A 12,520-nucleotide genomic window follows, 5' to 3' on the forward strand; every position below is an offset into this window, starting at 1 on the left:
GTGCAGCACTGTAGCTTGCTGGTCGTTGAGTGAAGCTGGGTCTTGATGTTGAGATGGAGATCTCTGAGAGATTTTCGCCGTTTGGTATTACGTGGAGCTGGGAGGTCTCTTGTGGACCAGTGTCCTGAAGTTGGCTCTCCCACCTCAGAGGCACAGCCCTGATGCCTGGCTGGAGCACCAAGAGCCTTTCATCCACATGGCTCAGAATAAAAGGGAGAAAAAAATAGAAAGAAAGAGGATAAAATAAAATAAAATAAAGCTTTTGGGAGGTCTGACGTCTTCTGCCAGCGTTCAGTGGGTGTTCTGTAGGAGCAGTTCCACGTGTAGATGTATTTCTACTGTATCTGTGGGAAGGAAGGTGATCTCCGCGTCTTACTCTTCCGCCATCTTGCCCCAAGTCTCTAATAATGCTTTTTTAAAGTTAATATTGGTTATCTTTGTGATATTATTGATGAGAAAACAACCAAAATTACTTTTCTTTTAAATGCTTTAAGTTGTAGAAGTCACAAAATTTTTTTTTAATTTAGATATCTAATACACATAAACACATATACACATGTGCCCATATACACACAAACACATGTTCTATGAGCTTTGTCTTTTGAATACTGTTGCAGAAAAAATGATCATAACGGTAAGAAAGCGACATTATGTTTGAAATTTCACAATAGGGAAAACATTTCATCTCTTTGGCTCTTGCACTTTTAATATGAATTTTTAAAATTCTTAAAATGATTTTGCTATAGTTATACCTTTATTCAAAGCCACATGAAATCCTACTTATAAGAAAGATTAAGGTGTAAAGAATGCAGTAAATACATTCTGTTCTAAAACTGTGGACAATGGTATTGATGGAATAACTTTAGACAGTAAATGGGTATAATTAAAATCTAGCAGATTTGTCTGTAGCTATAATGGGTAAGTGAATCTGTTAAACTCTTACCCAATCATACACATACACACACAAATTAAGAATAATATTTGTAGTATAAAGAAAAAATGAATTACCGTTATCATTGCCATCAAGTGATACCACATTATTTTCCCACTGATGTTTATTTTTTTCACTAGGAGAATAATGAATCCTTTTTATGGAGTACAACCAGCCCTTCTCCAACCCTCGGGAGGGTGACACCTCCATCACGTACCACCTACCCATCGAGCATGTTGCCCGGGAGGAAGATTAGCTCTGTGTGGAAAGAACCTATCAGTTTTGTAGTGACACATTTGCAACCTTATACGACGTATCTTTTTGAAGTTTCTGCTGTTACAACTGAAGCAGGTTATATTGATAGTACGATTGTCAGAACACCAGAATCAGGTATGGTTTCTTTCTTTCTTTTTTTTTTGGTAGGAAAAGAAGTTGAATTATTCATAGAATAACCTTTCATTTTTTTCATGTAGATATTTTTGTTAAAATCTTCCTTCCCTTTCAGTAACTTTTTTTGCCCTAATAACAGATAATAGGTATCCCTTCTGGAGCATCTTCAATTCCAATACTCTTTTACATAAGCATCTAAAATGAGAAAGGAGATTTGAGAGAAGAGACTCCTGAGCTAATAGCCTTGATCTTAAGATCAGCTTTTATCATTCTGTGACCCCAGCAATTTTTCGTAATCATCCTGTCCTTCATCTTCTATAGTCATGTGTAGATGACTTCTCTCACTGATATTGCTATTGCCAGATGTGGAGATAACACCTGCAGTAGCAGAAATATCATGCGATTAACATTCAGCATCAGATAAAAACAGTAGTTAAAAAATACCTACCTGTATCCTCTTTGTATTTCAGTTTCCTTTTGTGAAAAATGGAGACAGTAATAGTATCTTCCTTATGGAGATGGTGTTAGTACTAAATGAGTATGATTAGATATTATTATTACTACTAAATTCTAAGAGTACATATTTCTAGGTATGGTATTTATATATTTAATTATAATATGTTAGCATCCATATATACACATATATATATATAGACAAACACATCTAAACATACTACATAATGCCATACTAAATATATAGTATCAGAAATTCAGTTAGATTGATGATTTTTAAGGCTACTGGAAATTATTACTTGTAGGGTAATTTCACTTAAGCATAGTATTTTTTTCTGATTACATAGGTGTCATTTAAGTACATGTAAATTTGAAGATTTTTCTTGAATTAAACATCTTTGAATCAGACCATTTCCTCTTCCATACTCCTTACTTCTTTTCATACAAAAAAAGAAAGAAAGAATTTCATGAAGGTCACACAAAGTGAAATTTGGTAGACAAGAACTTTGTTTTAAAAAATATTTGGAATGTTTCATTTCAATTAAAAGAAAGTTTTTTTTTTAAATATAGAAACATCTATGAAAAAGACTATTTTTAAATAGCATTATTATTTTTATATGTTACCAATGTTACATTAGAATATAGGTTATAAATTTCCTCTCAGAGCCAAATACAGATATTGATATAAAAAGTAAAATCACTGCCAACAGATTCTGAAGGTTGAGTTATTTCTTTGCCCCTTCCACCTGTGTACACCAGAGGGAGAGCTTTTATCAAGCCAGTTGCCCAGGGCTTGTTGAATGCAATACGTATAAATGCTTCAAGACAATGTAAGTGTACAATGAGCTATATAGGAATAAAACACCCTGTGCAATCATATACAGCATTAAGTAAAAATAGTAATTGTTGCAAATAAGGAGTTTATCTAATGGTCCACCACTTATTCAAATTCTTCAATTATAGCCTATCTTTTCTTTTTGTAGGTTGAAAAAACAAACACTTTACCGTGTGACCTTTTATTTTTTCTCTGATTCTGTGTTTTATTTTGTGTATTTAATAAGGTGCTTTTAAATTTTAAATATATATCTATTATTTATTCATTTTTTTCTGTAATCATTTTAGTGCCTGAAGGACCACCACAAAACTTTGTAACAGGTAACATTACAGGGAAGTCCTTTTCAGTTTCATGGGACCCACCAACTACAGTTACAGGAAAATTTAGTTACAGAGTTGAATTATATGGACCATCAGGTAAGTCTTAGTTTTGTGTTTACCTTTTGGAGTAAGAATTATATAAAATATGTTACTGTGATCAAACTTTTAAAAAGTATTTAACTGTTTTTAAAAGACCCTGTAGTTGAAGTAAACAGTAAAAAAGTAATAAGGAAGTGAGGCTCTTTGAACTTTTTGTTTAAAATCATAAATAAGTATAAGGAGGGTAAAACATTGTCCATGTTCCATATTTCATGACAAGGAGCTGAAAGAACAAAGGATAACCCCTCAAGAAGAGAAGTATTAGAGGAGATACATGTCTTCACATATTTGAACAGGAGGACCTTGACTTACTCTGATTGCAAATATATGAAGAACAATGGGCTTCCGTTATATTAAATCAGATTTCTGCTTAGAAGAAAGAGACTATTTCTAATAATTGGGCTCTCTAAAAGTAATATGGGCAACTTCATAATGTAGCGAGTTCACCATCTTTATGAACAAGGAGGAGCTGGACATCGACTTGTCGAATATTTTAAGAGGTTCAAATACTATATTAGTATAAGTTAATTAAGTAAACTCTACAATTCTTTCATAATCTGCATTCTATGGTTCTATGAAATAAGTTTATTTCAGATAGTAATGAAATAACATAAACTCACATATTATCATTTATTTGGAAGAGTGGAAAAATCGACAAATGTCCAAATTATTCACTTGGGAACTTCTAGGAATCTATCGTGAAACACATGAGTAAACTTTATTTCTCATCCCTGAGTACCTTATGCTCCTAAAATTCTGAAATATTTGCAGGCCTAAAGATATGGTAGTCTGTTTTTCCCCCTCCCTCCTCAATACATAGACACACATGGATACCCAAACATACCTTTTCTATCGGTACTATTTTACAAAATTTTGACAAAGTACTCTTGTATCTGTGAGGCTGGTAAGTCAAGAGAATGTATTTAGTAACTATAGAATTTAGCAACCTGGAAGTCATTAGCGATCTTATCGAGAGCAGTTATGATGGAGTATGTGGGGTAAATGCCTGCTTGGAGTAGACTGAAGAGAGAATGGGAGAAGAGAATTGGAGCAGTGGGTAATGGACAACTCTTGAGTTCTGATGCAAAGTGAAGCAGTGAATGGAAGTGGGTAGTGGGGGTGAGGGGTAAGCAGCATCAACAGGTTTTCTTTTCAGAGGGAACAAACAAAGCATGTTTGTTTGCTGATGGGAATAAATTAAAAAAAGGATATGTTGATGATATAAGAAAGGCAGGAATTATTGGAAAGATATCTTTGTGTAGGCAGAAAATGAGATCTTTTGCTCAAATGTAGGGATTGGTTTGAGATAAGAATCCAGATGGTTTATCCATTGTAACAGGTTATAAGGCAGAGTCTGTGGGTGCAGATGCTGTAAATAGGTACTTGCGTTGGTGGGAGTATGTGGCACATGTCTTCTGAATGATTAATTTTTCCAGTTAATCAACTGGGAAGAAAAAGTGTAAATATTCATCTAGAAGAGTAGAGAGTGACTGTACTACTGAAGTTAAGTAAGGTGCTGAGTACCATTTAGGGCTCATTTGAAGTGCAGTAATGAATAAAGTGATACCAGTCAGAGTGGATTTGTGTTTTTCTCCAGTTCCCTTCAACAAGAGAGGGCTTATGTAAGGCAGTGTTTATTACTGACAATGACACTGAGGCTGGATAAAGAGTAGACATCAAGTGGTGAGGAACCAAACAAAATAAAATAAAGTAGGTGGTAAGATCAATGGATTGGAGGTCCCGAAGAATTGTTGGTTCTGGCTTCTAGAGTAGTGATCAGGAGACAGGAAGTGTGGTCAGAGACAGCTGCATGAAATTGAGATAATTTAGGATTTGCAGTTATTGGTAATAGCGATGTCTATTATGACTGTGAGGGAGTGGCTGAGATCAGGTGGAGGACTAGATTATTTAAGGAGAGCTTGAAGTAGTTTAAGGATGATCTCTAAGGATATTGAAATCACCACAAATTAAGATGGTAGCATTGAAGAAAATGCCATTGAAGCAGGAGCTAAACCATCCAGAATGAGAGTGAGTGACCCTGGGGTCCACAGATCACTACAACACTGAGAGTCAGTGGATGTCACCGATTGCATGAGAGCTGAAGCTGTGGGCTTTTCTAAGGAGGAGCTAGAATTGTCTAAGAGCAAAGAGGAGCAAGGAGAACACATGCCACACCTGCCCGCCTAGTCACTTGAGGGCTGCGGGGAAAAATCAGTCACCACCATTCAGGGTGGCTGTAGGGAACAGAAGCAGTGGTCTCAGGGGAGAGCTAGGTTTCAGTTAGAGCAAGAAGGGGAAAAGACTATTCGGAGATAAAGTTGAGGATTTAAGGAATTTTGATGATGGCCCAGTTAAGAAATTTTGCTCAGAAGCTAAGCTACAGAAATTTTCTAAATATATCTTTTTATAGAAGATAGTGAGAATATTTAGCATTTTAATTGAATGAATTTGAGTATCAAACACTGTCACTGTTTTTATATTGGTAAAATCTAATGTGTGGGCTTCCCTGGTGGTGCAGTGGTTGAGAAGCTGCCTGCTAATGCAGGGGACACGGGTTTGAGCCCTGGTCTGGGAAGATCCCACATGCCGCGGAGCAACTAGGCCCGTGAGCCACAACTACTGAGCCTGCGCATCTGGAGCCTTTGCTCCGCAACAAGAGAGGCCGCGATAGTGAGAGGCCCGCGCACCACAATGAAGAGTGGCCCCCGCTTGCCACAACTAGAGGAAGCCCTCACACAGAAACGAAGACCCAACACAGCCAAATAAATAAATAAATAAATAATAATTAAAAAAAAAACAAAACCCTGATGTGTTCATTTTAACGATGTCAAAAAATAACACTATGGTTCAATAGGGCTTTATATAAAAGTAATTTTAAGTACTGCAAGATTTTCATTTTTTTTCCATTTTAAATAAATTGACACCAGTGTGATACTAAGCTAAATGTTTAAGATATATTCACTTTTTTTTTTTTTTTTAGTTTATTTTTGGCTGTGTTGGGTCTTCGTTTCTGTGCGAGGGCTTTCTCTAGTTGCAGCAAGCGGGGGCCACTCTTCATCGCGGTGCGCGGGCCTTTTACTGTCGCGGCCTCTCTTGTTGCGGGGCACAGGCTCCAGACGCGCAGACTCAGTAGTTGTGGCTCACGGGCTTAGTTGCTCTGTGGCATGTGGGATCTTCCCAGACCAGGGTTCGAACCCATGTCCCCAGCATTGGCAGGCAGATTCTCAACCACTGCACCACCAGGGAAGCCCTATATTCACTTTTAAAATTGTAATAGTGAATGTTAGTGCATATGTTAACACTTTAATTGCTCTATACTTAAATGTAAGAATGATTACATGCTTGAAGAGTAAATAATCCACAATTATCTTTTGCTTTTTGCAGGTCAGATTTTGGATAATAGCACAAAAGACCTTAAGTTTGCATTCACTAATCTAACACCATTTACAAAGTATGACGTGTGTGTTGCGGCTGAAACCAGTGCAGGGATTGGACCCAAGTCAAATATTTCAGTGTTCACTCCTCCAGGAGGTAAGAACGCCTCCTCTAGTGTGTTAATGAGAATTTTATTGCATCGGTTAAACATTGTATTAGAAGCTATTTCGTTGATATTTACCTAATTCATGTTATTTCCTTATCAGATTACTACCTAGTACATTCTGAACATGTGTTCCTTAGAACACTAAACCCATAGCATGCTTCATAATAAGAGGGACCAAAGATCAAGTAAACATTATAGGAAACATTACATGCAGTATCAGCCTGCATAATTCACAATGAATAGTACTGGCAAAATCTCAAGAATACTTAAACAAATGAACACATTTAACATGGTTTAAACCACATTATTTAATGTTGACTCTATCTTCCCACAGAATAACGTTCAGAGAAATCCATGTATCCCACAATACCTATAACAAAGTATGTTTATAATCAAAAGAATATTCTAAGGAAGTGAGGATTTCTGGAAGGTGCATAATATAAATTTACCAGAATATACTGAAATTATTTTAAAAAGTTTCTCCTGAAGAAATTTTTTATTTGTATATATTAAACGTCACAGTCTAAGGCAAACTGTAGTGTTTAAAAAAATGTTACCATGCCATTTCACAGCCTGTTTTCTGGGCCCACACCAAACTTGCTCAAAGCCTTCATTTCTATTTAGATATTGTAATTATTTAGGAGAATACAATAATTTTTTTACAGTCATACTAACACTTGAAAAAGTTTTCAGATTTTGTTTGTGTGATAGCTAACATACAGTAACTTGTGAATTAAGTACACAGTGTGCACACATGCACGTGCATACACACACACGAGGCTGGGCATACCTTCATCAGATAAATCATTCAAGTGTTTCACCATGAGAGGGCAGCAACTATTAGGGAATTTTGTACTTCTCCCCCATTTCAAAGAACAACCCTTGATAATATTTTGCTATTGAAAGAACGTAAAAATTATGTTACATCGATTTCAAATGAAAATTCTAATGTGTATACAGTTTCAATACACAGGTTAAAAAAGAGAGGCACGCTCATTAACAAAATGTTCTCATTTTTTCATATCAAAACTTTTTCCATTGTATTTCTATCAGAAGAGTCTTAGCATTGTATGTCTTCTCCATTAGACCCGAAATTTCTCCCACCTCCACCTAAACCTGCTCTTAAGCATTTTCAAGAAATCTAGACAGATTTATGGATGGTTGTCAAATACCACAGAGCAATCTGGCCTTCATCAGACTTAGAGCCCTTGAATTTGGTCTTTTCTCAACCAACCCAACTGACCAATTTCTATTCTCATGTTATGCAGTTAAATAAATTCAGTCTTCTTTCAAGCCAAGCCGATTTTGGTGCTCCTAAACTGAATCCACAATTTAAGATTATTGTTTTATTGTCATCATTCTTGGCCTACAGCATCTGACCAAAATAGGGAAATAGATAATACATTGCCACATACAGTGCCATTTTGTTTATTTGGGATATCGTTTAAGCATTTATTTCCCTTTCTTTATATCTGTACTTTTTATTGACAAAATAATAAGTAGAATTTTAAGGACATTGTTCAACATATTTCACATGGGTTATTTTTCACACCAAGTTATTTTGAATAGATGGCTCTACTTGCCCTGTGTAATGAGCAGTGTATCCTGAGTTTTATCCTACTGCCTCCTGAACTACTCACCATGTAGACCACATCCAGGTGGCTTTCAGGAGAACCCACTGGCAACAGGTGGGTTTCTCTAAGGGCAGGTGTGGCACAGTTCTTACCTCTGCATGCCTGCTTCTCCATGGAGTTCTCAGGGAGTTTCAGTGGAATGCTGGGGCAAATGCAGTGAATGTAGACTCTGACAACACTAATTAATCCTGGTCCCACTAATTAAAACTTTGCCATAAAGGAATCTTTAGACTATATGAGAACAATCTAATAACTCATTAGAACTATATACTTTCAATTAAAATTTATACCTTAGTTTTAGATTATTCTTTTTATTCATTAATACAACAGGGTTCTTTGTATTCTAATTAAAGTTACTCAATTTATTTTTTTCTCCATATTTAAAAGTAGTCTATAGTCTATTTAAAAAATTAATTAGGACCAGCTTTTAAATTAATATACTTTAAAACAACCGACGTTCTAACAAATCTCCAGATATTCATAGAAAAATATTGAATTGCTTTCTTATAGAAAATATGTGCTATCACATTTTAATAGGGCTGATTTCTCTACTACTGAGAATCATATGGTCCATGGTCTACTTTGATTATCAAAGAAAATCAACATGATGTTGTTAAAGCAGTTATCCTATGTATTTCATAATGTTTCTACATATCCGTTAATATTTTACTGAGCAGATTTCTACGTAGGCATGAAGAAGAGATGGTTTTGGAAAAAAATGATAATTTAATAATCTCTAATGTTATAAAACATCATAGTTGCCTATTCCAAAATGAGGTAATCTGCTGAATATAACATAAGCAACAGAATTTTCTTATTATTTGTATCGGGATTAAAGAAACTTAAGTAAATTTTGTTGCTTCAATATCCCCTAAAACTTCTCTGCCACTAGTGTCAAGTATCTTTTAAGGAGGTTAACATCATTTCTTAAAAGCAAACAAAGTATTGAAATCCATATTTATTCCCCCATAAATAAACTATGGAAGTGAAGACATTTGTCCTTAGTAGTTTCAATTTGCTACGTTCTGCAAATAGTAGCAACATCTTTGTAGGGAGATCACTGAGAAACTCTGAACTTTGTGTTTTTCACGATTCTCCATGACTTTTATTTTTCAGTAGATTTTTGCAAAAGTCACTTCTAATGGAAGTTTAATTTGCTAGATAATGGCAGACTTATTTTAATGTATTTTCTCTACCCCAGAGCCATTTGTCTCCATTTCATTTTTTTCTAAGAATTTTTCATCTGCAAACTCCAAATCATTTGGAATATATTTTTACCAATCATATGTGTACTCTGTTTCCCATTTCTTAGTAAAATTTATAGATGTATTGACTTGAGAATGATTCTTAGGTCATCCCCATGGACAACACCTTCAGAATTGATGCTGAACCATGAATAATTGCTTTGTGTGTTTGATTTTCTTTAGTTAATTTGGTATCAATATTAAAGAAGTTTGATCTAATCCACACTTCTCTGGTTTCCCCATAAGAATTTGTGGTGTAACATATCAAGTATCTTTCTAAAGACAAGATACAATGCTGTCTACTCCATTTCCTTTATCCCCTAAGCTTTTTCTTCTTTCATAAAAAAAAGAGACAGCCTTAGAATCATTCTTCACAAGTTTGGGGTACATTTTTAGGGTAACATAGAACCACTTAAAGTTGGATTGTAACTTTAGGCATTAGTGTCATGGGGCAATACTTACTAAGTTATATTGAAAAGTATAAATCAAAAGATAGAGAAACAGTGTCTGCTACTATTTTTAGGTTTGGCTAACAGAATAAGAGACAGTACATTTTAAATATACTGCTGTACTGGGTAATGTTTGGTATCCTACTACATTATTATGTTATATCACATGGGACTGACCATTTCACTTATTTTATAGTAGGCGGGGTTTAGTTATCTGACTATTCTGATCAATGTAGTTATTAAACTGGCTTTTTCAGTTAAGATTCTACATGAGTTCAAATTAGATGGAAAAGTGCCAGGTCTCTTCTTTGATTTATGTTATGCAATACTGAGAGTTTGTCTACATAGCGCCCCCAAAATAAAATGTCAAAGAAAGGTGGAATTGGAGTTTTGCTATTTAAATAGCTGTGTTGTTCTCATACTACATGGTTAATTAGAAAGGTCCTCTACTCTTGAAAAATGTATATTGACATATATGATGATAGAAACATAAGCTTTAGGAACAGTGTATGTTAATGAAATAAAACATGTAAGAGGTGACCTATGCAAAGGATTTTATCTGTTTTATTCCTTCCTCTATCCTCAAGCGCCTAGAACAGTGACTGTATGATGAGTCCTCAGTCTGTTGAATGATGAATGAATCAATCAGTGATTGTAGGGTTCTAGCCTAGAACTCTTCCTCAGTCTTTCAAAGGTCAAACTATTTTTCCTTCAGATTAGAACACCTTTGGGGAAATCAATCTAAAGAGTTATCCTTCTATATAGAGATATACCAAAATGTTTTTAGAAAAGGAGATGCAAATAATTGGCAAATTATAGGTGTACCCATGTTATGTTTATTTCAGTTTTGAGCACAGGTTTTACCGATACTGGACACTGGAAATTTGACTGCAGTAATCAGATATGCTCTTAGTCCAGAATTCATCCACCTAGCCATTAACTAGTCAACAAACATTAAGAAATATTTACATTGTTATAATATCCAGGGAGTTTTTTTTTTTACTGATTACTTCATAGAGACAAAAAAAAAAAAAAACCCAACTCTTAATCTACTGGATAAAATACTACATGGTTACAGGAGCTTACTACATGGTTAACATAAGCATAATTAGGTTCATTAATTATAATAATATTTATAGGAGTTGTGACATTAATTTTCAATTCCTTTTTGTTATCTTAAAGGAGAACAGAGTCATTCTTCATTTGTATTATACCCCTAATATGTCTTTCTTCTAACTGGAATTTGATAAACCTGTACTACTGTGAAATATCTCAGCTTAGGGAAACAGGGAAATTAGGGAAATGAATTTAATGTGTGACCACGTCCTAATCATAAAGGACAATATTTTTACATCTCATTTTCTCTTTCTTGAACCAACATATTATAAAGTCTTTTGAATTTGTTCCTAACTTTGTATAGTGATAGGAAAGTTTTAATCACACCCATTTTATAGTTAGGGAAACTAAAGGTGGAGGGGTGAATTGGTTATTTATAATCATACAGTGAACTATAGACAGAAAGTGGACAAGTGCCCAGAGCAGGTTTACTCTTGGTTCATTACTCCTGTGGCCCTGGGAGGTTTCCTAGAGTTTGCTTTTGGTGACATACATAGATTCATTCATTCATTCATTCATTTATTTATTTAGTGATTTTATACTTTTGTACATTACAAAATGATTACCACTTGATGACTTTCTAACTAGAATTTAAGTACTTCTTGCTTTATCTTAAACCAATTGTCAGTTTTTCTCTTTTTCTTTACTATTGCAAAGATTGAGGGCATCGGAAATTTGAGATTCACATAATTAATTTGTAAAATCAGCAGGAAAATATCAATCAACTCTTCAAACAATTTAATATAATGAATTAAAATTTGCCTAATTGATTTTTACCAACTACATGTAATTTCATTCACGGTATTCTGGATATTATCTTTTGGTATGTTGTAATTTTTGTAAAGTCTTCAGGATTTCTACTGGGCATTCATCAGTCATAAACAACTTTCCCTGGGAAGTTATTTTTATTAATTAATTTGTTTCGAACAAATGTTGTGACATTTTGATTTGGGAAAATTATTCCATGTTATTCTGTTTCTTGTGTACATTTTGAGAACAACGTGTAGAAATTTAACTTTAAATATCTGTATATTTTAAACGATCAGATACAAATTTAATTATTAATAAATTAGCAAATTGTTTTAGTCTGTTTTCTGATAGAATTGCTTATATATCTTCAATCGTGAACTAAGAATTAAGGGAATTTTAAAAAATTTGAGAATGTATTTTTAAATTTCCCTTTTCCTATTCTCTTTTTTTAGTTCCAGGTACAGTATTTGATTTGCAAGTTGCAGAAGTAGAAGCCACAGAAATAAGCATTACTTGGAAGAAACCACGACAACCAAATGGAATCATTAACCAATATCGAGTGAAAGTATTAGTTTCTGAGACAGGAGTAACATTGGAAAATACTCTGCTCACAGGAAAAGATGAGGTATTGCACTTTAATTTCTTATCTTGGTGAGCCCTTTCTACTTGGTTTTGACCCTGATAACTTGGAAGATTTGCCAACATGCAAACGTAAAATATTTGATGAGCTTCAAAGTACAAAATGAAGTAAATTTAGG

The 12,520-nt window shown here is 34.4% G+C and overlaps 1 protein-coding gene across 1 annotated transcript in view; it reads left to right on the forward strand.

Annotated features, from left to right (window-relative positions):
- Window positions 1-12,520, forward strand: part of PTPRQ (protein tyrosine phosphatase receptor type Q) — a 269,344-nt gene that overhangs the window by 77,501 nt on the left and 179,323 nt on the right. Inside the window, exons 22-25 of the mRNA XM_036865712.1 lie at window positions 1,072-1,321; window positions 2,897-3,025; window positions 6,413-6,559; window positions 12,215-12,387. Coding sequence (XP_036721607.1) covers window positions 1,072-1,321; window positions 2,897-3,025; window positions 6,413-6,559; window positions 12,215-12,387 — 699 coding nt within the window. The remainder of the gene's footprint in view (window positions 1-1,071; window positions 1,322-2,896; window positions 3,026-6,412; window positions 6,560-12,214; window positions 12,388-12,520) is intronic.

The sequence above is a fragment of the Balaenoptera musculus genome, chromosome 10 (assembly GCF_009873245.2).
Source record: "Balaenoptera musculus isolate JJ_BM4_2016_0621 chromosome 10, mBalMus1.pri.v3, whole genome shotgun sequence".
Taxonomy (NCBI): domain Eukaryota; kingdom Metazoa; phylum Chordata; class Mammalia; order Artiodactyla; family Balaenopteridae; genus Balaenoptera; species Balaenoptera musculus.